This window comes from Vipera berus, assembly GCF_964194415.1.
Source record: "Vipera berus genome assembly, chromosome: 1".
Classification (NCBI taxonomy): Eukaryota; Metazoa; Chordata; class Lepidosauria; order Squamata; family Viperidae; genus Vipera; species Vipera berus.
In genome coordinates this window covers 359467665-359495471 of record NC_138202.1, presented here as the reverse complement: position 1 = coordinate 359495471, position 27807 = coordinate 359467665, and the positions used below count along the sequence as shown (strand labels likewise).

General features: G+C 47.0%; 2 protein-coding genes across 2 annotated transcripts in view; one reads left to right on the top strand and one right to left on the bottom strand.

Annotated features, from left to right (window-relative positions):
* Nucleotides 1-27471, top strand: part of LOC308674138 (N-acetylglucosaminyl-phosphatidylinositol de-N-acetylase-like) — a 67037-nt gene extending 39566 nt beyond the window's left edge. Inside the window, exons 8-9 of the transcript XR_014027811.1 lie at nt 7614-7720; nt 27335-27471. The gene's annotated coding sequence lies outside the window, so the exon portion shown is untranslated. The remainder of the gene's footprint in view (nt 1-7613; nt 7721-27334) is intronic.
* LOC308674175 (centromere protein V-like) lies at nt 447-13104 on the bottom strand (the record flags this gene model as incomplete). Its single annotated transcript, XM_081338443.1, has 5 exons — nt 447-2315; nt 5428-5542; nt 7553-7622; nt 9596-9694; nt 12830-13104. 5 exons carry the CDS (start codon nt 13102-13104, stop codon nt 2191-2193), a joined length of 684 nt encoding a protein of 227 aa, XP_081194569.1. The 3' UTR covers nt 447-2190.
* Nucleotides 27472-27807: the final 336 nt, after the last annotated feature.

The following is a 27807-nucleotide window of genomic DNA, read 5'->3' as shown; positions in this document are numbered from 1 at the left end:
AAAGAGCCAAGGTTGCCTACCCCTGTTCTAGCCAAACCCAAGTCCTGCAGCCGTTCTTCGTATGTTTTGGTCTCCAGGCCTTGGATCCTCTTAGCTGCTCTTCTCTGATTTTTTTCCAAACTCTCAACCCTGGTCTGATGGGTTAGGGTTGGGGTTTTAATACGTCTTAATTATTGTTTTAACCTTGGGCATTTATTTAATTGCTTTTAACTTTTGTATCCTGTTTTTGTATTTATTGCCCTGTACACCGCCCTGAGTCCTTCGGGAGAAGGGCGGTATAAAAATATAGTAAATAAATAAATAAATAAATAAACATATTTTTGTGACATGGTGACCAAAATTGGCTGCAGTATTCCATAATATTATAATAGATGTGCACTTTGGCTTTACCCCGGCAAGATTCTTGTCCGTTGGCAAGCGATAATAATAAAGGATCCACTGAAAGGACAAATGTTTTAAAAATATGTATTTATTATTATTTTTATTATTTTTTCAAAAGAAGAATTTCCTCAAAAGTGAGAAGTGTCATTTTGGACAAAGCGACATTAAAACAGCATTCATACCTAGCGCTAAACCTGGAAACTGAACTGAGCGACTTGAGGCATTCACACAACACGCAAAGGCATTCCCCACCCCAATTCCCAGAACAAACCGAGTTTCTTAGTCTGTGCAGCTCCAGCTACTAACTTAGCCACTGATTGAATCAAGGCCGTCGTAAAAAAAGAGGCCTCTATAGAAATTATTCTAAGCACCATGAGGGATCAAGCGCCTCCTTCAAAAAAAAAAAAGAAAAAAAAATTAAAAATAAATCTGAGAATCCATTTTTCTTTTTTTTTAAAAAATGGAGATCTTCTCCAAATCGTCAGGCTGTCTTAACGGGATCCTGCTTCCACTTGCAGTAGATCTCCTTGCCCAAACTACAGGTAGTCCTCGACTTACGAGCACAGTTCAGCCCGACATTTCAGTTACTGAGTGAGATGCTTGTTAAGTGAGTTTTGCCCCAATGTACAACTTTTCTTAGCCACGGTTGTTAAATTCAATCACTCTTAAGTTGGTCACACAGGTATTAAGTAAACGCAGCTTCCCTGTTGACTTTGCTTTTCAGAAGCTTGCAAAAGGGGATCACCTGCAACCGTCGTAAGTACATGCCAGTTGTCGAGCCTCTGAATTTTGTGACCGTGGGGGTGTGTGTGCTGCAATGGTCGTTAAGTGTGAAAAATGGTCATAAGTCACTTTTTTTCCAGTGCTCTTGTCGTTCTGAATGGCCACTAAACGAAAGATTGTAAGTCGAGGGCTACCTGCAGGACACCTCCGTGGAAATTCCCCCCGCCGGATCTTTGCACGTTAGCAAACATTGGGGGCTTGGCGGTGTTTAAATCTTCCTTTTAGCGCTCTTTTTTCTCAAGATAAGGAGGCTACAGTTTTTTTTTTCTGTTTTCAAGGAGGGGTGTAGGATTGAGGTAATCCCATTTCTATGCCGCTATTCTATCGATGGGGGAAATAGGCAGTAGAGAAAGGATATTTCACCCCCAAAAAATGGCACTCTTTGGTTTCCTAAATCAGGGCTTTTCAATCAGTGGTACGGGGACCACCTGTGGTACATTGGCACCTGGCAGGTGGTACGCGGCCATCCTAGAAAAGTGGTAGTGGGGGAGGGGAATGAGCTGAACCGGTGGCAGCACCGCACAAGCCTGAGCGAGAGACGGCTGGAGCTGCAGGGCTGTCAGGGCTCAGCGGAAGTGCCAGGATCAGTGCTTCTTCGGGGCTGTCGGGGCTCAGCGGAAGCGCCAGGATCAGCGCCAGGCTTCAGCTGGAGCTCGGCGCTGATCCCGGCACTTCTGCTGAGCCCAGAAGAAGCGCCGATCAGCTGGAATGTTGCAGCGTCTCCAGGGTCTTGTGATTTACATTCAGATGCTTGGCAACCGATTCATTTTTTCAGTGCCATTGTAACTTCGAACAGTCACTAAGCGAACTGTCGTAAGTCAAGGACCACCTATACTTCATCTCTTTTTTCCTTTTTTTTGGTCATCAAGTGTTTGACCCCTTGCTAGGTGACTGGTGGTACTCGGAGGTTGCCATATCCTAAAAGTGGTACAACAGGTGAAAAGGTTGAAAAGCCCTGTCCTAAACGAAACCCGAGTTAAAGAAGGGAGATGTGGTGGCCTGTTGTGGTTTCCAGAACCAGGACGGTCACGGCTTGGACATGTTCCTGATGGCGGGGTGACCCTTCACTGCTTTCTCCCATTCCTTGCCGTTGATGGGCTCCACGGTGATCTTGCTAATGGTCCCCTCGTCTAGGCAGTGGGGCGCGATTCCTGCAAAGAGAGAGAGAGAGAGGCAGCGGTAGCAGAATGGCAAGAATTGGAAGGGACCTCGGAGGTCATCTAGTCCAACCCCCTGCTCAGGCAGGAGAGCCCATATTGTTCTGGACACATGGTTGTCCAATCTCTTCTTTTAAAACCTCCAGTGATGGAGCAACCACAACTTCTGGAGGCAGGTTATTCCACTGGTTAATTGTTCTCACCGTCAAGAAATTATGACCATGATGGGCAGGCTGTATTACCGTTGTAAGGGGAGGACTACTTGTAGATTGTTGAATTTTTTTGGAATGGTAATAGGTAATAGCAATAGAACAATAGATAGATACCACCGTAGTGGGTTTTATTACAGGTGGAGATGAAACAGCGTACAGGGCGGAGGTACAAAAACTATCCCTATAGTGTCTAGAGAACAACTTGCACCTGAACATCGCCAAGACGAAAGAGATGGTGTTAGACTTCCAGAGGAAAAAGGAGGAACCTGCCCCACTTTACATCGGGGAGGACTGTGTGGAGAGAGTTTCCTCCTTTAAATTCCTGGGAGTCTACCTCTGCGAAGATCTGACCTGGAAAGTTAATACAACCCAGGTGGCCAGAAAGGCCCAACAGAGACTCCACTTCCTCAGGGTCTTGCAGAAGAACAGGGTAGAACAACGGCTAATGACCCTCTTTTACCAGTCTACTATAGAGAGCGTCGTCTCATACTGTATTGTGGTTTGGTATGCTGGCCTGACAGCCGCAGATAGGAAAGTATTACGGAGGGTAGTGAGCACAGCACAAGACATCGTGGGCTGTCCCCTGACACCACTGGATGACCTCGCCAGGGCCCGCTGCCTTGGAAGAGTGAGGAAAATTCTCAGGGACGACTCACACCCTGGACGGTATCTCTTTACTCTCCTACCATCGGTAGGAGATACAGGAGTATAGCCAGCCGCACCAACAGGCTGAAGAACAGCTTCTATCTGTGGGCTGTCAGGCTCCTGAACGGGAAATAATAGTTTTATAATTTTATGTATGATTGACTTGCGAGGCCGGTGTGTTGTGCAATTAGCTCACATGGTGTTAACAAGATGGTGGGTTTGTTGTCACTGCGAGTAGTGGTGGTGGTGGTGGGGGCACAAAGGGAGGCTCAGCCAATCTCAATGTATACATGGTTGTACTTTGACAATAAAGGTTCATTCATAGAATCAGCCCTCTCTAAGCAGTTTACAGAGTCAGCCTATTTGCCCCCCAACAATCCGGGTCCTCATTTTACCGACCTCGGAAGGACAGAAGGCTGAGTCAACCTTGAGTCGGTCAGGATCGAACTTCCTGGCTGTGGGCAGAGTTTTCCTGCAATGCTGGATTCTAACCACTACGGCACCACGGCTTCCTTTCTCAAGTTTCCGACGTATGGGCTTTTCAAGCGACTCTGAGGCGTTGTTTACCTTAAAAGTCCTTCATTTAGCCCCATACATTGCTCGAAGGAAGCTGGAATCTGAAATCTCCGCCCCCTTGCACAATATATTAAAACACAATTCTCCACCTTTCTAATTTTGTCATTAATCACATTCTCCAATTAATATAAGTCCCCAAAATATAAGCATATAAGTTCCCAAAAAAAATATTAAAATAAATAAATAAATAATTTAAAGAATTAGTTTCTCTTCCCTTAAGACAACCGGCCAAGTTCTTATCTTGTTTAATTATAGACGGCCTTGAGGTACAATCCTCTTCTTCCCCCCTCCCAACCTTAATCCAATCTCTTAAAGCAATACACATGTTTAATGTATGAAATAGCTGCTTCTTCATCTCTTGTCAAGCAAGAACATCCGGGTCCTCATTTTACCGACCTCGGAAAGACAGAAAGCTGAGTCAACCTTGAACCAGTCAGAATCGAATCTTCCTGGCTGTGGGCAGAGTCAGCCTGCAATCAGGCCCTCTAACCATGGCGCCACCAAGGCTCATAATAGCAGGCGAAGAAAAATTTGGGGTTCAAACAGCTGCAGGAGGCAATCAGTATACAGTAGGTCCCAACAGACCCATCACTATCTAACCATAGAACAAACAAAGCGTGGTCGCACGCTCTTAAAGAAAATTCTGGTGTTTTTTTTGCCATAAAACACTTGATAATGATGATAAGAGGAAGAGGAAGAGGAAGAAGAGGAAGAGGAAGAAGAAGTAGTTGGAAGGGATCTGGGAGGTCATCTAGTCCAACCCCCTGCTCAGGCAGGAAACCCTATACCATTTCAGACAAATGGCTGTCCAGTCTCTTTTTAAAAACCTCCAGTGTTGGAGCATTCACCACTTCTAGTGACAGGCTGTTCCACTGGTTAATTGTTCTCACTGTCAGGAAGTTTCCCCTTAGTTCCAGGTTGCTTCTCTCCTGGATTAGTTTCCATCCGTTGCTTCTTCTCCTGCCTTCAGGGGCTTTGGAGAATAGCTTGACTCCCTCTTCTTTGGGGGAGCCCCTGAGATACTGGAACACTGCTATCACGTCCCCCCTGGTCCTTCTCTTCATTAAACTAGGTAAAGGTAAAGGTAAAGGTTCCCCCGCACATGCGTGCTAGTCGTTTCCGACTCTAGGGGCCGGTGCTCATCTCCGTTTCAAAGCCGAAGAGCCAGCGCTTGTCCGAGGACATCTCCGTGGTCATGTGGCCGGCATGACTAGACGCCAAAGGCGCACGGAGCGCTGTTACCTTCCCACCGTAGTGGTCCCTATTTTTCTACTTGCATTTTTACGTGCTTTCGAACTGCTAGGTTGGCAGAAGCTGGGACGAGTAACAGGCGCTCACTCTGCTACGCGGCACTCGGGATTCAACCCGTCAAACTGCCGACCTTCTGATCGACAAGCTCAGCGTCCTAACCCACTGAGCCACCGCGTCCCGCGTCATTAAACTAGACAGACCCAATTCCAATTTTCACAGATTAGCTTTGCAATTCTGCAAAAACAGAAATAGCTTTCACCTAACCTAGAGGGGGAGGGGAAATCACACCTGTCGCAGCCCGAGAAAATTAAAATGGAGGGAAAAAAACCAGGGTTGTAAAAAAGATGACGGCTTCACATCTGGGAGAGAATGGCAGGATTCGACCCAGATTTGCCCACCCACTGCCCCGAATTGTATCCTACCGTAGCCGTCCGGATTGGAACGGGGTGTGTAAAAGCTCTGGACGCCGCACATCTTGCAGAAGGTGTGCTGGGCGCAGTGAGTGTTGAAGGTGTACGTGGTGAGATGGTCAGCACCCTGGAGGGAAAGAAGACACAAGGTGTGGTTTTGTGTGTGTGGGGGGGGAGAAAGACCCAATTTTACGAGCATCGTTCCTGTGTTTTGTGAGATCTAGGAGAAGAGTGGAGGTGTGTGTGTGTGTGTCTCTCCAGAGGCTTTTAAGAAGACGTTGGACATCCACCACCTCCCCATGATGGCCGAAATAATGTAGTTTGCAGGGAATTGGATTAGATCAAGGGTGTCAAACTCGCAACGTCACGTGACGCATCGCGACGTATCACAACTTTTTTTTCCATTGCCGGCGATGGGGTGGGCACCATTTCGGCAAGCCGCATCTGGCCCACGGGCCGGCAGTTTGACACCCCTGGATTAGATCCACATTTCTCAACCTCTGCAACTTTAAGAGATGTGGACTTCAACTCCCAGAATTCCCCGAAACACCGAGCTACAAAGAGCCCTTGACTCATGATAGTTCTTTTAACGATGGTCTGAAGGGATGACAACCTCAGAAAGGGTGTTTTGAGGCCTGTAAGGCACTTCTGACTGTTACGAAATGTTGTAGACACAAAAGCACACACAAAGAGAGTCATGATATGTAGAAAAAGAGCAGTCAGAGTCTAGGGGTGGTGTCAAGCGAGCAATCAGGCTAGAATCATTACGTTCCCATAAATGGTCTAAGCCAGGGGTAGGCAACCGTGGCTCATTTATGACTCATGGACTTCAAATCCCAGAATTCCTGAGCCAGCATGGCTGAGCTTGGAAACCTCTCCCTTTCTCCTCAGCATGGCTGGCTCAGGAATTCTGGGAGTTGAAGTGCACGAGTCATAAAAGAGCCAAGGTTGCCTACTCCTGGTTTAAGCCCAGGCCTTAGCTCAGGGTTGAACTGTGAGGGCCTTGCTGGTCTCAGACCTCGGGTGGTTTTCTTGCAGACGTTTCATGACCCAACTAGGAAGGAACATCAAACAATCAAACAGTAAACCACAGCCTAATCAAGAAGCACCAAGAAGAAAACAACATTCTCACCAACACTGATGGGGCAAGACACTGGTATATAAGCAGACAGGAAACCCTGCTCCCTTCTAGCACTGATGATGTTACCTAGTTGAGTCATGAAACGTCTGAAGGAAAATCACCCAGCTCAGAGAGCACCAAGGACCCCACAGTCTTCCTCCTCCTCCTCCTCCTCCTCCTCCTCCTCCTCCTCCTCCTCCTCCTCCTCCCTTCTAGCACTGATGATGTTACCTAGTTGAGTCATGAAACGTCTGAAGGAAAATCACCCAGCTCAGAGAGCACCAAGGACCCCACAGTCTTCCTCCTCCTCCTCCTCCTCCTCCTCCTCCTCCTCCTCCTCCTCCTCCTCCTCCCTTCTAGCACTGATGATGTTACCTAGTTGAGTCATGAAACGTCTGCAGGAAAATCACCCAGCTCAGAGAGCATCAAGGACCCCAGAGTCTTCCTCCTCCTCCTCCCTCCTCCTCCTCCTCCTCCTCCTCCTCCCTTCTAGCACTGATGATGTTACCTAGTTGAGTCATGAAACGTCTGCAGGAAAATCACCCAGCTCAGAGAGCACCAAGGACCCCACAGTCGTCGTCCTCCTCCTCCTCCTCCTCCTCCTCCTCCCCCATGTCTTCCTTTTCCACAACCCATACTCCCTTCTAGCACTGATGATGTTACCTAGTTGGGTCAGGAAATGTCTGCAGGAAAACCACCCAACTCAGAGAGCATCAAGGACCCCACAATCCTCCTCCTCCTCCTTCTCCTCCTCCTCCACCACCTCCTCCTCCTCCTCCACCTCCTCCTCCCTTCTAGCATTGATGATGTTACCTAGTTGGGTCATGAAACGTCTGCAGGAAAATCACCCAGCTCAGCGAGCACCAAGGAGCCCGTGATGCAAGGTCCCTAAACCTGGATCTCAACTAAACCCTTCACAGTGACTGTCTCTCAAGCAAGTGGATTTTCCACCGCTCAGAATGCAAACAGGGAAAACCCCACAGGACTCCGGGCAACACCCACCCACCCTCTTCTTACCTTCAAGAGCTTAAAGTGGGAAGCCGGTACGATGAAATGCCTGTTTTGCTTCTTCACACAGATGCTGCAACTGGAGGAGGGGAGAAGGAAAAAGAACAAGAACAAGAAAAAAACGTGAATTGGGGAGAGATCCTTTCCACAAGAGGCCGAAATAAGGAGGCTGAGCCTGTGAGTGAAAAAATCAAAACGGACTTTGATAGTCCCCTTTGTTAAGGAAAAAACAAATTGTCAGAGAAGTGGACACACGGTAGGAACGTGTGTGCTGTCTGAGGCAACCTTGAAGGCCTCAGTCCAGGTTGTCCTTGACTTACAACCACAATTCAGCCCAAACGTTCCATCGCTAAGCAAGAGCGTTAAATGAGTTTTGCCCCGTTTTTACCTCTTTTTTTGCCACGGTCGTTAAGTGAATCGCTATAGTTGTTAAGTGAATCAGGTGGTCATTAAGCGAATCTGGCTTCCCCCATTGACTCTGCTGATCAGAAGCCAGCTGGGAAGGTCTCAAAACAGGATCCCATGGCCCCAGGACAGTCTAGCCGTCATAAATGCGAGTCAGTTGCTGAGCATCTGAATTTTGGTCACGTGGCCACGGGGGTGCTGCAACGGTCATTAAGTGTGAAAAACAGCTCCAGGTTGCTTTTTTTCCAGCGCTGTTGTAACTTCCAGTGGCCACTAAACGAACTGTTGCAAGTCAAGGACCACCTGTATGTTTATCCAAAAAGCTATGGCAACTGAACTGATATCTTTCTATGTTGCTAACGTGTTTCCACGCCTCAAAGAAGAAGTAGAAGATTTTGTGAGCTTTTGGAAAAAGGGCTACCAGGCTCCTCCTGATTTGGGGGTTAGTGTAGACCAGGGGTGGGAACTATGGTCCTTTTATGACTTGTGGACTTCAACTCCCAGAATTCCATGAGAACCACTTGAACACCATATGGGCATTGACAAAAATCGCCATCCGTCAATTGCGGAAGGCAGCTTCGCTCGGAACAGCTTACATCCTGCCACGATACCTCTAACACCATCAAACATCCACATTTGTCTCTCCCAGGTCCTTAGGAAGGACTCAACAGGTGGTCAAAAATGCCAAATCTAGTCTAAATATCTGGCTGACTTTGTGACCAATAATAATAATCCCCAAACATCTGAAGCACCACTTGAACCCCATAAGATTAATAATAATAATAATAATAATAATAATAATAATAATAATAATAATAATAATAATAATAATAATAATAATAATAATTTGGAAGGGACCTTGGAGGTCATCTAGTCCAACCCCCTGCTCAGGCAGGAAAAGGTAAAGGTTCCCCCGTACATGCGCGCTAGTCGTTTCCGACTCTAGGGGCTGGTGCTCATCTCCGTTTCAAAGCCGAAGAGCCAGCGCCAGTCCGAGGACGTCTCCGTGGTCATGTGGCCGGCATGACTAGACGCCAAAGGTGCACGGAACGCTGTTACCTTCCCACCGGAGTGGTCCCTAGTTTTCTACTTGCATTTTTACGTGCTTTCGAACTGCTAGGTTGGCAGAAGCTGGGACGAGTAACAGGCGCTCACTCTGCTATGCGGCACTCGGGATTCGACCCGCCAAACGGCTGACCATCATTGACAAAATCACTATCAGTCAATTGCAAACGGCAGCTTTGCTCAGAACGGCTTACATCCTGCCATGAAACCTTTATTAATATTCAACAACAACATCTGCCTATCCCAGGTGCTTGGGAAGAACTCGACAGGTGAACAAAAATGCCAAATGCAATCTGAGCATCTGGCTGATGGGTGAGAACCACTCGAACACCTTATGGGCATTGACCAAAATCACCATCCGTCAATTGCGGAAGGCAGCTTTGCTTGGAACAGCTTACATCCTGCCACGAAACCTTTAATATTATTAAACATCCACATCTGCTTATCCCAGGTCCTTAGGAAGGATTCAACAGCTGGTCAAAAATGTCCAATCCAGCCTGAACATCTGGCTGACTGTACGAGGGGAAGGATAACACATCCTTTATAGCCTTCCCAAGGAGAAAATATCTGGTGATAACTTACTTGCAATCAAAGACATGGAGGTTCTCGGAGGCCCAGACTTCAAACCGGACAGCCCCACAATGGCAGCCTCCTGTGTGTTTCACCAGCCCTTGGTACTCACTAAAGAGAAAGAGATCCATTCCTGGTCATTTCTAGAACCGATGAATTACAAGACAGGCAGTCGTCAACTTCAAACGGTCAGGAAGAGAATAGTCGTAAGTTGAGGACTGCCTGTACAACCACTAGTAGATAGAAGAATGGAATAGAAGCCTGGAATCCTGCAGACTGAACCTTTTGCACGGGATCCCACCTGCTCTCTTTACACCAAGACTGTCCCACCTTGGCGGCTTTAAGACCTAAGTGAGGACTATGCTGGCTGGGGGATTAATCATAATAATAAGTTGGAAGGGACCTTGGAGGTCATCTAGTCCAACCCCCTGCTCAGGCAGGAAACCCTATACCATTTCAGACAAATGGCTGTCCAGTCTCTTCTTAAAAACCTCCAGTGTTGGAGCATTCACCACTTCTGGAGGCAGGTTAATTGTTCTAACTGTCAGGAAGTTTCTCCTTAGTTCCAGGTTGCTTCTCTCCTTGATGAGTTTCCATCCGTTGCTTCTTGTCCTGCTTTCAGGTGCTTTGGAGAATAGCTTGACTCCCTCTTCTTTGGGGCAGCCCCTGAGATACTGGAAGGCTGCTATCATGTCACCCCTCACCCTTCTCTTTGTTAAACTACACATACCCAATTCCAGCAACCGTTCCCTATATGTTTTAGCCTCCAGTCCCCCCAATCATCTTTGTGGCTCTTCTCTGTACTCTTTCTAGAGTCTCAACATTTGGGAGTTGAAGTTAATGATGATGATGATGTCCTTGGTCTTTAAGGAGAGTGGACAACCATTTGTCTGCCTGAGCAGGGGGTTGGACTAGGTGACCTCAAAAGTCCCTTCCAACATTATTATTATTATTATTATTATTATTATTATTATTATTATTATTATTATTATTATTATTATTATTATTATTATTAAACTTTTATTCATAAAACATGAAGGTCAACTGAACACTCATATTGACTGGCACTGATGGTTGACATGGGTTGCTGCCAGCATCCTAGGTCTCAACCAGGTACCTCCTTAAAATGTAAGATGTTCCGAGTAGTGTAGTTTTTTGTAGCTTTGCTGGAGTTATTGCAGGAAGCTGCGATTTCTTGATGTGTTTTGCAGAGTTTTTGGACCTAGTTCCCAGTGCCCCGATGACAATGGGTGTCACTGTTACGCGTTTCATCCATAATCACGCAGTTTCGATGGCCAGGTCGCGGTATTTCGTAATTTTCCCCAGTTCTTTTTCTTCGACTCTGGCATCTCCTGGTAGAGCGATATCAATCAACTGTACGCTTCGGTTCTCTACGACTGTGATATTATTATTATTATTATAAAACATTTATTCATAAAACATGAAACTCAGTCAACTGAACACTCAAATTGACTGGCGCTGATGGTTGACACGGGTTGCTGCCAGCATCCTAGGTATCAACCAGGTACCTCCTTAAAATGTAAGATGTTCCGAGTAGCGCAGTTTTTCGGAACATCTTACATTTTAAGGAGATACCTTATTGTTGTTGTTGTTAAGTCCTCTGGTTTTTAAGAAGAGACTGGACAGCCCTTTGTCTGAAATGGTATAAGGTTTCCTGCCTGAGCAGGGGGTTGGACTAGATGACCTCCAAGGTCCCTTCCAACTTTATTATTATTATTATTATTATTACCTCTGGCTTCCCCACGGATGTCTAGGCACATGGACCTTCCTGCTCGCTAGATGTCCATGGGTGCAGATCCATTCCATTCACTCGTCCCGGCCCAGAACTCTGGAGAAAACCTCTGGGGTGTAATGGGAGGAAGGTCCCAGGCACAGACCCAGAGGGGCTCTGGAGGTGGAAGGAAGACCCCCACCCCCACCCCCGATTCAGGAAAACCAACCCTCTTAAAAGAAGTCCCTCCCTTCTTCTCCAAACTTTCTTACTTGGGGGGGGGGAGGTCCAAGTAAGGGTGTTCTTAAAGACACAATTCCCAAGGGCGGTTCAGCTCTTCCTAGCTTCCGGGTAAATGCCAGCCATTGGGGTGCCCCTTCCCCATAGTAGGGTGTCCCAAGGCTTTTACAGGACTCCCCAAGGACCCCTCCCACCTCACCTACCCAAGGGAGAAGCTCCAGGCTGAGCAAGACAAGGGACCCCCCCCCATTGCCGGTGCTGAAAGCCCCAGGCTAAATTGGGGGTTCTGCCTTAAAGGGGATGGGGCCCGAAGTTCTGCTTAAATTGGGTGAGTGGGGGGGACTCCTGGGGTCTCAAAGCTGCAATAGCAGCAAGGTCCACCTTCCCATCCCGCAACAGCCCCCAGGTGTCTCCGAAAAAGGGGTGCACTTGATTCGCAAGTCAGGAAAGGGGTTCGTTGGGTTTGCAAGTTCAAAAAAAGGGGGTTTGTTGGGTTCGCAACTCAAAAAGAGGGGCTCATTGGGTTTGCAAGTCAAAAAACGGGGTTCGTTAGGTTCGCAAGTCAAAAAAGGTGTTCGTTGGGTTTGCAAGTTAAAAAAAGGGGTTTGTTAGGTTTGCAAGTCAAAAAAGGGGTTCATTGGGTTTGCAAGTCAAAAAAGGGGGTTTGTTGGGCAAGTAAAAAAAGGGGGTTCGTTGGGTTCGCAAGTCAAAAAACAGGGTTCGTTAGGTTCGCAAGTCAAAAAAGGTGTTCGTTGGGTTCGCAAGTAAAAAAAGGGGTTTGTTAGGTTTGCAAGTCAAAAAAGGGGTTCATTGGGTTTGCAAGTCAAAAAAGGGGGTTCGTTGGCTTCGCAAGTCAAAAAAGGGGGTTCGTTGGGTTCTCAAGTCAAAAAAGGGGGTTTGTTGGGTTCTCAAGTCAAAAAAGGGGGTTCGTTGGCTTCGCAAGTCAAAAAAGGGGGTTTGTTGGCTTCGCAAGTCAAAAAAGGGGGTTCGTTGGGTTCTCAAGTCAAAAAAGGGGGTTTGTTGGGTTCGCACGTCAAAAAAAGGGGTTCGTTGGTTCGCAAGTCAAAAAAGGGGTTCGTTGGTTCGCACGTCAAAAAAAGGGGTTCGTTGGTTCGCAAGTCAAAAAAGGGGTTCGTTGGTTCGCACGTCAAAAAAAGGGGGTTCGTTGGTTCGCACGTCAAAAAAAGGGGTTCGCTGGGTTCGCAACTTCCCGCCGCCCGCCGTGGCCTTCCCCGCGCCCCCTTTCCCTCCCCTCCCTCCCCCCCCCGACTCACAAGGTGTCCAGCAGGAGCTTGGCCGCCTCCTCGCAGCTGACCCGCTGCCGCTTCTGGAACTGCAGCCAGCGCTCCCGCTGCGCGCCCAGGGCCAGGCTGGGGGGCTCCTCCTCGGCCGCTCCCGCCGCGCCCCCCGGCCCCGAGCCCGCCGCCTTGGCCGGCTGCGGCTGCGGCTTGGCCGGCGCCCGGCCGGCGCTCTTGGCGGCCCGTTCGCGGGCGGCTGGCGGGGCCGGCGGCGTCCGCCTGCGGACCGGGGACCTCCGCGCCTTCCCCATCCTGGCCGGCCGCTCCTGCTGCGCTGCCCGGCCGGCCGCTGGAGGGCGAGCCGGCTCCGAGGAAGCGCCGGGGAGGAGGAGGAGGAAGAGGAGGAAGAGGAGGAGGAAAAGGAGGAGGGGAGCCGGGGGGGGGGGCCGAGGAGAGCAGCCTCCAGGAAGGGGAGGGAGGGGGAAGGAAGGAAGGAAGGAGGGAGAAGGGAGGGAGGGAGGGAGGAAGGGAAGAGGGGAGGGAGGAAAGAAAGGGAGGGAGGAAGAGAGGAAAGAAAGAAAAAGAAAGAAAGAAAGAAAGAAAGAAAGAAAGAAAGAAAGAAAGAAAGAAAGAAAGAAAGAAAGAAAGAAAGAAAGAAAGAAAGAAAGAAAGAAAGAAAGAAAGGCAGGAGGGACGGAGGAAAGAGAAAGAGGGAGGGAGGAAGGAAGGAAAGAGAAAAGGGAAGAAGAAAGGAAGTAATGATGGACGGAGGCAGGGAGAAAGGAAAGAAAGGGAGGAAGGAAGGAAAGAAAGAGGGAGGAAGGAAGGAAGGCAGGAAGAAAGGAGGGAGAAGGGAGGGAGGAAAGAGGGGAGGGAGGAAAGAGGGAGGAAGAAAGGAAAGAAAGAAAAAGAAAGAAAGAAAAAGAAAGAAAGAAAGAAAGAAAGAAAGAAAGAAAGAAAGAAAGAAAGAAAGAGAGGAAGGGAGGAGGGAGGGAGGAAAGAGAAAGAGGGAGGGAGGGAGGAAGGAAGGAGCAAAGGGAAGAAGAAAGGAAGTAATGATGGACAGAGGGAGGGAGAAAGGAAAGGAAAGGGAGGAAAGAAGGAAGGAAAGGGAGGGAGGGAGGGAAGGAAGGAAGGGGAGGGAGAGAAAGAAGGGAAGGAAGAAAGGACAAAGAGGAGGGGAGGGGGACAGGACTGAGGGGTCCTTGGTGCCCCCTGAGCTGGGTGGTTTTCCGCCAGACGTTTCACGACCCAACTAGGGAACCTCATCAGGCTGGAAGGGAGGGGGGTTTGCAGGGAGGTGCAGGGGAGCAGGAGATCAACCTTGCCAGGGCTGCCGGCCAGACTGGGGCGTTGGAAGGAGCTTTCAAGAAGAGACTGGGCAGCCACTTGTCTGAAATGGCACAGGGTTTACTGCTTGAGCAGGGGGTTGGACTAGATAGCCTCCAAGGTCCCTTCCAACTCTGTCATTCTGCTAAAAATCCTTCTAAAAGGAAGCAAGCAGATGCTGCTTTCCTACTGCTGAGACATGGGCTTGCATCTCTCCACCTATCGCAGTGAGGAAGCCGTGGGGGGACAGAGAAGGGTCTCCATCTCATGCTTGCAATTTCCCCCCCCCCTCGTCCCCCAATAATAACCGAATGAACCCAGTTCTGGCTTTGAATACAGGCCGTCCTCGATTTACAACGGTTCATTTAGTAACCGTCCGAAGTTACTACAGCACTGAAAAAAGGGACTCAGGACCGTTTTTTTACGGTTAACGGCCGTCCTAGCGTCTCCATGGTGATGTGACCCAAATTCGGACGCTTGGCAACTGACTCAGATTTATTTATTTATTTATTTATCAATTATTTGGATTTGTATACCGCCCCTCTCCCGAAGGACTCGAGGCGGTGTACAGGGCAATTAAAACAGTATATACAACACATAATATATAAAAATTAAAATAAATTAAACAAGTAGCCCTGAACAATAAAACACATTCTAAAATTTTAAATTTTAAATTTTAAATCTAAAATCCCAGTCCCTCAGTCCAGGCCGGCAAGTTCGAATAGCCAAGTCTTCAGGTCGCGGCGGAAAGAGCGAAGGTCGGGAACCATCCGGAGCTCAACAGGGAGCTGATTCCATAGGGCAGGCGCGCCCACAGAGAATGCTCTCCCCCTGGGGGCCGCCAGTCGACATTCCCTGACCGACGGCACCCTGAGGAGGTCCTCTCTGTGGGAGCGCACAGGACGACGGGAAGTTAACGCCGGCAAAAGGTGCTCCCGTAAATAATCCGGACCCATGCCATTTAGGGCTTTATAGGTCATCACCAGCACCTTGAATCTCACCCGGAAGACAACTGGAAGCCAATGCACCAGCTGGAGCCTCCGAGTGGTATTCAAGGGCAGCCCCATGTAGAGAGCGTTGCAGTAGTCTATCCGAGAGGTCATGAGCGCATGAGTGACTGTGCGTAGGGCATCTCGGTCGAAGTAGGGCCGCAACTGGCGCACCAGGCGAACCTGGGCAAAAGCCCCCCTGGTCACAACTCCTATATGATCTTCAAAATTGAGCTGTGAATCAAGGAGGACACCCAAGTTGCGAGCCCTATCGACGGGGGGTAACACCTCACCCCCTATAGATAAAGATGGAATAGAATGGACAACCCGAGATGCCGATACGCACAGCCACTCGGTCTTGTCGGGATTTAGACGAAGCCTGTTCCTCCCCATCCAGACCCTCACCACCTCCAGGCAACGGGACATCACGTCGAGGGCATCACTGGGTTGATCTGGGGTGGAAATAAAAAGCTGGGTATCATCAGCGTACTGATGATACCCCACCCCAAAACCACGAATGATCTCACCCAGCGGCTTCATATAGATGTTGAACAGGAGGGGCGAGAGAACCAACCCCTGAGGAACTCCACAAACGAGAGGCCTCGAGGCCTACCTCTGTCCCCCTGCCAACACTGACTGCGAACGACCCAGGAGGTAGGAGGAGAACCACTGTAAAACGGTGCCTCCCACTCCCAGCCCCCTGAGACGCCGCAGTAGAATACCATGGTCGATGGTATCAAAAGCCACTGAGAGATCTAATAGGACTAGGACAGAGGAACAACCCCTGTCCCGAGACCACCAGAGATCATTCACCAGTGCGACCAATGCCGTCTCCGTGCTGTACCCGGGGCCTGAAACCCGATTGGTATGGGTCTAGATAATCAGTTTCCTCCAGGAACAGAGGAAGCTGATGCGCCACCACACTCTCAACAACCTTCGCCAGAAAGCGAAGGTTGGAGACCGGACGATAATTGTTCAAAATGGCCGGGTCCAGGGCAGGCTTCTTGAGGAGGGGCCTCACCACCGCTTCCTTCAAGGTGGCGGGGAAGCTACCCTCTCTCAAAGAAGCAGTTATTACTGCCTGGAGCCAGCCTCGTGTCCCCTCCCGAGCTGCAAAACCAGCCAGGAGGGGCACGGGTCCAATAAACAAGTGGTGGAACTCAGCTTCCCCATGATCCTGTCCACTTCTTCCGGAGTCACAAGATCGAATTCTTCCCAAGTAATATTCCCAAGACCGCTCGATTCCCCATCGTCAGACTCTGCCCAGTCGGAGTCCAAGCCGGCCCGAATCTGAGCGATTTTATCTGCCAGATATTGACTGAATTCCTCGGCACGACCCTGCAGGGGCTCCTCCCTCACCTCCTGATTCAGGAGGGAGCGAGTCACCCCAAACAGGGCGGCCGGGCGATTATCTGTGGACGCGATGAGGGCAGCGAAGTAATTAGACTTCACTGCCTCCATCGCTGCGAGATAAGACCTCGTGAAGGTTCTTAATCGCAATCGATCAGACTCAGACTGGCTGGACCTCCAACAGCTCTCTAGGCTCCATCTCCGACGCTTCATCTCCCGGAGAACCATGGTGTCCGCCGGGATCTGCGCCGGGTGAGGGGCCCTTCATCCACGCAGTGACATTGACAGACTCTTATCTACCAAGGCAAATAAGTGGATGTGGAATGCTTTAAGTACATCAGATGGTTGAAGAAGAAAAAATGGCTTTGGAAGAATATCTGAAGGACAATGATAAAGATGCACTGAAATTAATATATCAGGAAGGCTTACTGACTACTGGAGAGACCAAACTGGCCTACAAGAAAGACCAAATGAAGAACAGAATAGAGGCATGGGAAGACAGTGTACTACATGGCCAGTACATTAAAAAAATAGCTGGGAAAGCACATAATAACAAGACCTGGCAATGGCTAGGAGCAGGAAAGTTGAAGAAAGAGACCGAGGGACTAATTCTGGCTACACAAGACCAAGCCTTAAGGACAAACACATACAAAGTCAAAATTGAGAAGACAGCAACAGACAGTAAGTGTCACCTCTGCAAAGTAGCTGAAGAAACAGTGGACCACCCGGTGAGCTGCTGCAAGAAGATCGCACAGACTGACTACAAGCAGCGGCACGACAAAGTAGCAACAATGGTGCATTGGAAGATCTGCAAGAAATATCATTTGCCTGTAAGCGAGAACTGGTGGGATCATAAAACAGAGAAAGTCATAGAAAAGGATAAAATTAAACTGCTTTGGGACTTCAGAATTCAAACAGACAAGCACCTGCAACATAACACCTTGTTATCGACTTAACAATTGTCGATAAGAAAGACAAAAATGTCTGGAGAGTGGACGTGGCAGTGCCTGGAGACAGCAGAACAGACGAGAAAGAACTGGAGAAGATAACAAAATGCAAAGACCTACAAATAGAAATAGAAAGAGTGTGGCAAAGGCAAGCAAGGGTGGCACCAATAGTCATAGGCGCCTTGGGTGCAACCCCAAAACAACTGGAGCACCACTTGAACACCGTCATCGGCATTGACAAATTCGTCATGAGTCAATTGCAAAAGGCAGCCTTACTAGGAACTGCTTCTGTCCTGCGACGAGATCTGTAATACCATCAAACATCCAGATCTGCCTATCCCAGGTCCTTGGGAAGGACTTGATAGGTAGACAAAAACGCCAAATCCAGTCTGAACATCTGGCTGACTGTGTGATGATCATTAATAATAATGTTGGGAGGGATCTTGGAGGTCATCTAGTCCAACCCCCTGCTCAGGCAGGAAAGCCGACACCATTTCAGACCAATGGCTGTCTAGTCTCTTTTTAAAAACTTCCAGTGTTGGAGATTCACAGCTTCTAGAGCAGGCATGTCAAACTCGCGACGTCACGTGATGTCGCGTGATGTATCGGGACTTTTTCCTCATTGCCGGCAATGGAATAGGCGTGGTTTCGGTGTGACGCATCCAGCCCGCGGGCCAGCAGTTCGACATGCCTGTTCTAGAGGCAGGTTGTTCCACTAATTAATTGTTCTAATTGTCAGGAAATTCCTCCTTCGTTCCAGGTTGCTTCTCTCCTTGATGAGTTTCCATCCGTTGCTTCTTGTCCTGCCTTCAGGCGCTTTGGAGAAGAACTTGACTGCCTCTTCTTTGGGGCAGCCCCTGAGATACTGGAAAACTGCTATCATGTCCCCCCTCGTCCTTCTCTTCATTAAACTGAACATACCCAATTCCAGCAACCGTTCCTTATATGTTTTAGCCTCCATCCCCCTGATCATCTTTGTTGCTCTTCTCTGTTCTCCTCCTTCAAACCTCCTTCAAAAAAGAAGTTGAACTGGATTCTTTCCTGCTTGATGTGTTGTGTTCTGTATAAACCACAGCCGTGACTACGGGTGATGCAGGGAAATCTTTTTAAATAAATGATCATCACACAGACTTGAAATGCATGCTTCCTGTATAGAAGCGACGACGTCAGGAAGTATTGCGGGCCCAATTGGCAAAAGGACCGTATGGGTTGCAGTCAATAAGAGAATGGCTAAAATGATGAATTATGAGGTCACGTAATGGGAACTGGATTTCGAAATCTTCAAAACCGAGAAATCTGTTGAGAAGAAGGACTAGGGGAGACATGATAGCATCTTCCAATTTTTTTTAAAAAAAATAATAATTAAATTCAGAATAGGGACCTTGGAGGTCTTCTAGTCCAGCCCCCTGCTCAAGCAAGAGACCCTATGCTATTTCAGACAAGTGGCTGTCCAGTCTCTTCTTAAAAAACCTCCAGGGATGGAGCACCCACAACTTCTGGAGGCAAGGAGTTCCACTGGTTAATTGTTCTCACTGTCAGGAAGTTTCTCCTTAGTTCCAGGTTGCTTCTCTCCTGGATTAGTTTCCATCTGTTGCTTCTTGTCCTGCCTTCTGGTGCTTTGGCAAATAAGTTGACCCCCTCCTCTTTTTGGGGGGCAGCCCCTCAAATACTGGAGTACTGCTATCATGTCACCCTTCGTCCTTCTTTAGACTAGCTGCCAAACACAAATCTGCAACAGTTCTTCATATACTGTATTTTTGTCTCCAGGCCTTTAATCATCTTAGTTGCTCTTCTCTGCACTTTTGAGAGTTTGCCACAAAGAAGAGGTGTGTGTGTGTGTGTGTGTGTGTGTGTGTGTCAAATTATTCTCCAAAGCACCTGAAGGCAAGAGAAGAAGCAACGGATGGAAACTCATCAAGGAGAGAAGCAACCTGGAATTAAGGAGGAATTTCCTGGCAGTGAGGACAATTAATCAGTGGGATGACTTGCTTCCAGAAATTGTGGGTGCTCCATCTCTGGATGTTTTCGAAAAGAGATTGGACGGCTGTTTGTCTGAAATGGTATATAAGGTCTCCTGCCTGATCAGGGGGTTGGACTAGAGGACCTCCAAGGTCCCTCCCAGCTCTAAAGAGGCCCTTGAGTCAAGCTCAACTCCTAATGGCCTGATCACATAAACAGGAAATCATAATTAAAGCTCTGAGCTGTTCCAGAGGCTCTTCCTGTCCTGGTTAAAAAAAAAAGGATTTTTCTCAGAGCTCTTAATGCCCCGGGAAATGGTTTGAAGAGCAAAGCAAAACCGTGAATAATAGAAGTAGAGCTGATCAGCAATCTTAAATTTTACACTTCAATGTTTGGTAGGGTTGACGTGGGGCAGAATGGCACAATAATAATAATAATGTTGGAAGGGACCTTGGAGGTCATCTAGTCCAACACCCTGCTCAGGCAGGAAACCCTATACCATTTCAGACAAATGGCTGTCCAGTCTCTTCTTAAAAACCTCCAGTGTGGGAGCATTCACCGCTTCTGGAGGCAGGTTGTTCCACTGGTTAGTTGTTCTAACTGTCAGGAAGTTTCTCCTTAGTTCTAGGTTGCTTCTCTCCTTGACTAGTTTCCATCCATTGCTTCTTGTCCTGCTTTCAGGTGCTTTGGAGAATAGCTTGGCTCCCTCTTCTTTGTGGTAGCCCCTGAGATATTGGAACTCTGCTATCATGTCACCCCTCACCCTTCTCTTCATTAAACTACACATACCCAATTCCAGCAACCGTTCCCTATATGTTTTAGCCTCCAGTCCCCCAATCACCTTTGTTGCTCTTCTCTGTACTCTTTCTAGAGTCTCGACATCTTTTTTACATCGTGGTGACCAAAACTGGATGCAGTATTCCAGGTGTGGCCTTACCAAGGCATTGTAAAGTGGTATTAGTACTTCACGCGATCTTGATTCTATCCCTCTGTTAATGCAGCCTAGCACTGTGTTGGCTTTTTTGGCAGCTGCAGCACACTGCTGGCTCATATTTAAGTGATTGTCCACTAGGACTTCGAGATCTCTCTCACAGTTACTACTATCGAGCAAGGTACCACCTATACTATACCTGTGCATTTGATTTTTCCTGCCTAAATGTAGAACCTTACTTTTTTCACCATTGAATTTCATTTTGTTAGATAGTGCCCAGTGTTCAAGTCTGTCCAGATCCTTCTGTATCTTAAGCCTATCTTCTGGAGTATTGGCTATTCCTGCCAGCTTGGTGTCGTCTGCAAATCTGATGAGTTCCCCATCTATCCCCTCATCCAAATCGTTGATGAAGATGTTGAAGAGCACTGGGCCCAGAACAGAGCCCTGGGGCACCCCACTACACGCTTCCTTCCATGTAGATGCGGTTCCATTAAGGACCACACGCTGAGTACGGCCTGTCAGCCAGCTACGAACCCATCTGGTGGTGATGCTATCTAACCCACATTTTTCTATCTTATCAAGTAGTAGGTTGTGATCTACTTTATCAAATGCCTTACTGAAGGTATAGTTTGTGTGATCAGACCATTAGGAGTTGAGCTTGACTCAAGGGCCTCTTTAATTTCATAGAATAACAGAGCTGGGAGGGACCTTGGAGGTCCTCTAGTCCAACCCCCTGATCAAGCAGGAGACCTTATATACCATTTCAGACAAAAGCCATTGCAATCAAAAACAAAAGAAGCACAGAATGGGAAGAAAAGAGGGCAGGTCCTAAAACGAAGCAGCCCATTCTGAATCACGGATGTGTTGGACTATTATAGACAGTCCTTGACTTCCAACCATCCTTTTGCTGACGGTTCAAAGCTACAACCGCATGATTCAATAATAATAATAATAATAATAATAATAATAATAATAATAATAATAATAATAATAATGATGATGATGATGATGATGTTGGGAGGGACCTTGGAGGTCATCTAGTCCAACCCCCTGCTCAGGCAGGAAACCCTGGCCTATACCATTTCAGACAAATGGCTGTCCAGTCTCTACTTGAAAACTTCCAGCGTTGGAGCATTCACAGTTTCCACTGGTTAATTACCCTCACTGTCAGGAAGTTTCTCCTTAGTTCCAGGTTGCTTCTCTCCTTGATGAGTTCCCACCCGTTGCTTCTTGTCCTACCTTCAGGTGCTTTGGAGCCTAGCTTGACTCCCTCTTCTTTGGGGCAGCCCCTGAGATACTGGAAGACTGCTATCCTGTCCCCCCTGGTCCTTCTCTTTGTTACTAGACAGACCCAATTCCAGCAGCCGTTCCTGATATGTTTTAGCCTCCAGTCCCCTAATCATCTTTGTTGCTCTTCTCTGCACTCTTTATCAACCGCAATGATTAGCTTAACAACGGTGGCAAAAATGGTCCATTAAATGGAGGCAAACTCACCTAACAACTGCCTTTTCTTAGCAACCTTAATTTTGGGCCCCGTTGTGATGGTATGTCAAGGATCACCCGTATTTCTGCTTTTCAGCATAAAATTTCTGGTTTCTAATTCGTGTGGAATTGTAATTCGTGTGGTTTGTAATTGTGTGGCCCAGTAGCTCAGAGGTTAAGACGCTGGACTTGTCAGATGGAAAGCCACTTAGATACGAGCCAGCCATGTGCTACAGCTGCCAGAAAAGCCAACACAGTTCTAGGCTGCATTAACAGAGGGATAGAATCAAGATCACCTGCAGTGTTAATACTACTTTACAAGGCCTTGGTAAGGCCACACTTGGAATACGGCATCCAGTTTTGGTCACCACGAAGTAAAAAAGATGTTGAGACTCTGGAGAGAGTGCAGAGAAGAGCAACAAAGATTATCAGGGCACTGGAGGCTAAAACGTATAAGGAACAGTTGCTGGAATTGGGAATGTCCAGTTTAATGAAGAGAAGGATGAGGGGTGACATGATAGCAGCATTCCAGTATTTGAGGGGCTGCCCCAAAGAAGAGGGAGTCAAGCTATTCTCCAAAGCCCCTGAAGGCAGGAGAAGAAGCAACGGATGGAAACTAATCCAGGAGAGAAGCAACCTGGAACTAAGGAGAAACTTCCTGACAGTTAGAACAATTCACCAGTGGAACAACGAGCTTCCAGAAGCGGTGAATGCTCCAACACTGGACCTTTTTAAGAAGAGACAGGACAGCCATTTGTCTGAAATGGTATAGGGTTTCCTGCCTGAGCAGGGGGTTGGCCTATATGACCTCCAACGTCCCTCCCAACGTCGTCGTCATCATCATCATCATCATCATTATTATTATTATTATTATTATTATTATTATTATTATTATTATTATTATTATTAAACTTTTATTCATAAAACATGAAACTCAGTCACCTACACTCAAATTGACTGGCCCTAATGGTTGACACGGGCTGCTGCCAGCATCCTAGGTGTCAACCAGGTACCTCCTTAAAATGTCCGAGTAGCGCAGTTTTTTATAGCTTTGCTGGAGTTATTGCAGGAAGCTGCAATTTCTCCATGTGTTTTGCAAAGTTTTTGGACATAGTTCCCAGTGCCCCGATGACAATGGGTATCACTGTTACGCATTATTATTGTTATTGTTGTTGTTATTGTTATTGTTATTATTATTATTATTATTATTATTATTATTATTATTATTATTATTATTATTATTATTATTATTATTATTATATATTATTATTGCCGGCAGCCCAGAGTTCCTTGGTCCATCTTTTGCCCAGCTAGCAGTTCAAAAGCCACGTAAATGCAAGTAGAACAATAGGTACCACTTCTGTGGGAAGATAGCAGTGCTCCACACTGTCATCGTGGCAAGTAACAGCGGAAAAGGTCTTTGGATAGCACTGGCTCAATTGCCTTGAGACGGAGATGAGCACTGCCTGCTATAGTCGGCAACAGTTGTGGTCGTAACTTGAGGACTAGCTGTTAGGACCACAACGGAGCCTTCCCATTACGGTCTTATGTCGTGATAGGGGCAAATGGGGTCGTCCACATGACCGATCCAATTTCACCACCTTGTTTTGCATTGTGCAAATCTGAAGAAAAAAAAATGCCCAAGATCTTTACTGGATCTAAGTGAGGAGTTAATAAATACACCAAGGCCGTTTCCACTGACAACTGTTGCTAGGAAGTCCAGAAACAAGGGGTTTTGTTGGGAAATAGAAAACAGTCTCATGCCCTGTGTGTGTGTTTGTGTATGTGTGCGCGCACACAGAGAAAGAATAACCTGGAAACTGTGACCTGGTTTACAGAGTTGGTGGGGCGTTCGAAGTTCCTTTGCTATCAGGACTTTTTGAGTTTCCAAATACATTTCTTCTCTCTCCACACCCTACAGCCTTGCTCTCTTTGCGGGAATGTTTGCATGATCATGAGTCAGCAGGGCAAAAGTTCCTGGGAAGCCTGCCCGTTTTGTGATTCAGACGGAGAAATTGCAAAGGGCACCCGGCAGGCCCAACCAGAACGTCTTCCTGCCTGGGTCAGCTGCTTTTAAACCAGCTTGTGCAAGGATCCACCCACAATCTCTGCAATTTATTTAGGCAAAAGTTGCTGCCCAGTGTTCTGTACCAGCCTGCTACCGGCCCTGTAGCAAAAGCAGGGACAACCCCTTTACAAACGGCAAAAGGCTGGAATAAAGCCTGCCAAATTTATTCACATAAAACAGAGCAAGACAAGACACCAACCATGAAACAGGAGCTATGAAACAGGAACTTTCCAAGTGGTTGCCTTCAGCAAACCAGCCCTCCCACACATTCCCCTTAAATACAGTTCAGGGCGTGGCCTCTCTCTGCCTCCTTCCAAGGTGCCCCATTGCCTTCCTCTGTTTACTCCTGATCGACTGCCTCCTGCGTCGGGCGTCCTTGAACAGGGCCAGCTGTGGGTCATCTTCATCCACGCTGTCAGGCTCACACAGCTGGGTCTGTGTCGTGACCCGATGAGAGGGGCCTGGCTGGGGGCTCTCATCAAGCTGTCCAATCCCCTCAGCAAGTTCTTCAACACCCCCCTCCTCCTCCTCCTCTGAGTCGTCCGACCCAACTGCCGAACCCACAGGCTGACCCTGAATCACAACACCCAGTACGGGAGAAATATCTAGCTTCAGATCAGCTCCGTTCGGTCTCACTAATCCTTGACTTAAAATTGAGCCCCAAATTTCCATCGCTACTCAAGGCAGTTGATGAGGGAGTTTTGCCCCATTTTACGACTTTTTTTTGCCGCAGTTGTTAAATGAAACACTGCCGTTGTTAAGTTTGTAACACGGCTGTTATGTGAAACTGGCTTCCCTATGAACTTTGCTCGTCAGAAAGTGGCAAAAGGGGAATCACAAGATCCCGGGACACTACGACCGTCATAAATACGAGTCAGTTGCCAAGTGTCGGAATTTTGATCCCAGGACAACAGGAATGCTGAAATGGTCATAAGGGTGAAAACCAGGAGTGGGATTCAGCCGGTTCGCACCACTTCGGCAGAACCGGTAGCTAATTTTTTGTTGCCCAGGCCCAGAATGGACTTCCGGAAGCGGCATCCACACAGAGAACCGGTTGTTTGCATATTTGAATCCCGCCAGTGGTGAAAACCGGTCACAAGTCACAATTTTCAGTCCCGTTGTAAGTGTGAAATGGTCACTGAACGAATGATTGTGTCGAGGACTAGCCGTAATTATGAAAGCCGGAAAGTTTGTTCAGACACATCTAGTCACCCGCTAAGAACTGCTTTCTGCTTAGCGTTTATTTGAAAAGTGAGATTGGGACACTCCCCTAGAAAAAAATATAATATTATTCCAGTAACTTGAGAGGCATCTTGCAATTATATTGGAGAAACGATTGATCCAGAAGAAGAGGTCTTTTCATATGGATCATTCTTAATGAGCCTTCCGGGAAAAAATATATTTAAATCTCATATGGAGGTTTAGACAAAAAAAAATCCCGAAAAAAATCCCAATTGGCTCAAATTCAGAACTAGACTTTTTAAAAGTAGGCATCATGAACCAAAGATTGCTTGCTGGAAGGAGCCGGGAAGGAAAAGGCTGGTTGGAAGGATTAAGAAAGGATGTTTTAGGAAGCTACAAATTCCAGGATATTAAACAATGTAAAGGCCAGGTATAATAATAATAATAATAATAATAATAATAATAATAATAATAATAATAATAATAATAATAATAATAATAATAATAATAATAATAATAATAATAAGTTGGAAGGGACCTTGGAGGTCATCTAGTCCAACCCTCTGCTCAGGCAGGAAACCCTATACCGTTTCAGACAAATGGCTGTCCAGTCTCTTCTTAAAAACCTCCAGTGTTGGAGCATTCACCGCTTCTGGAGGCAGGTTGTTCCACTGGTTAATTGTTCTCACTGTCAGGAAGATTCTCCTTAGTTCTAGGTTGCTTCTCTCCTTGACTAGTTTCCATCCATTGCTTCTTGTCCTGCTTTCAGGAGCTTTGGAGAATAGCTTGACTCCCTCTTCTTTGGGGCAGCCCCTGAGATATTGGAACACTGCTATCATGTTCCCCCTCACCCTTCTCTTCATTAAACTACACATACCCAATTCCAGCAACCGTTCCCTATATGTTTTAGCCTCCAGTCCCCCAATCATCTTTGTTGCTCTTCTCTGCACTCTTTCCAGAGTCTCAAAATCTTTTTTACATCGTGGTGACCAAAACTGGATGCAGTATTCCAGGTGTTTCTCAGTGTGAAACTAAAATCAAAGAATTGCTCACAAAATGTATGTATAGTAGTGTTCACAAACATTACCCTGCTCAAAAATGTCTAGTTTAATGAAAAGAAGGACTTGGGGTGACATGATAGGAGTCTTCCAGTATCTCAGGGGCTGCCCCAAAGAAGAGGGAGTCAAGCTATTCTCCAAAGCACCTGAAGGCAGGACAAGAAGCAACGGATGGAAACTCATCAAGGAGAGAAGCAACCTGGAACTAAGGAGAAACTTCCTTACAGTTAGAACAATTAACCAGTGGAACAACCTGCCTCCAGAAGTGGTGAATGCTCCAACAATGGAAGTCTTTAAGAAAAGACTGGACAGCCATTTGTTTCCTGCCTGAGCAGAGGGTTGGAGTAGATGACCTCCAAGGTACCTTCCAACTTTATTATTATTAACAACCTGCCTCCAGAAGCGGTGAATGCTCCAATAATACTTCTGGGAGATTTTTCACATATATTTTAGTACCCACGGCAACCTATAAATCAATTTAAATGTCCCGGTTGTGATGGGTAATGGGTTTGTAGGTTGTTGTCCCAAACCCCCCCCCCCAAAACAGCCCCACACACATTTATCCAATTGGGGGTAAATTTACTCAGGTTTGGGAAGTACAGACCTTTTGAGGAGATTTTAAACCCTTGAATTTGAGCTATCCAGGTTCCAGGTTTAACAAAAACATCCAATACACCTTGCGTTGAATTCTTGTGATGCTAGGAAGTCAGTCTATCCATAATTGATAAATTGGCCCCCAGGGGGAGGGCCTTCTCTGTGGGCGCTCCGGCTTTATGGAACCAACTGCCGGTTGAGCTCTGGACGGCACCGGACCTTCGCTCCTTCCGGCGCGGTCTGAAGACCCATTTATTTGAACAAGCTGGCCTGGCCTGATGGGGGACGTTAGGGTTTTTAATCGGTTTTTATACTGTTACTGTTTTTATCTGGGCAATTGTTTAATTCTCTTTTAATTTTTGTATTTTCTATTTATATATGCCCTGTTCACCGCCCTGAGTCCTTCGGGAGAAGGGCGGTATACAAATTTAATAAAATAAATAAATAAATAAATATTGCTGTTGTGATAAGCACTTAAAGAATGTATTCCGATTAACGTTGTTTAGGATGAATCCAGTTAAAAAAAAACATTCTCGAATGTGGTCTTTTTCTGTTCGATCTCCTTGAACCTGTTCGGTTTTTTCTTTTTCTGGAATCTTCCACGTTTTACCTTTCAAAATTAGTGCTGTAACGAGTGATTCACTTCATTCAGGCTTGTGCAAAGAGACTCTGACCGGCTATGTCCAGCTCTCATTTCCAGACCATTAGATCATCTCAACCTACTTTCCATCGAAAGGTCACAGTTCTGCAAGGTTTGCCAGAGTAGCAGGAGGAAGAGAAAGAAGGATTTGCCACTCAGTTGGAAAAATGTATCTATTGTTCCGAATGTTCAAAAGATTTTTAAGAGAAAGATAAAGTTTTCTCCGCAATTGTTTTTATTGGGTATTGTTGTAGATTGTGATGTTAAAGAAACCAATTTGATGTTGAACATGATAACAGCAGCACGGTTACTGGTGGGACAATATTGGAAGAAGGATAGTTTGCCTACTATAGAAGAATGGGTGTTTCAAGTTTCGAATCTTGCAGAAATGTCTAAGATTTCTGCTTACTTGAAAGATCATTCACAGGAAAGATATATTTCAGTTTGGAGGAGATGGATAGATTATATTCAGAATAAATATGGGA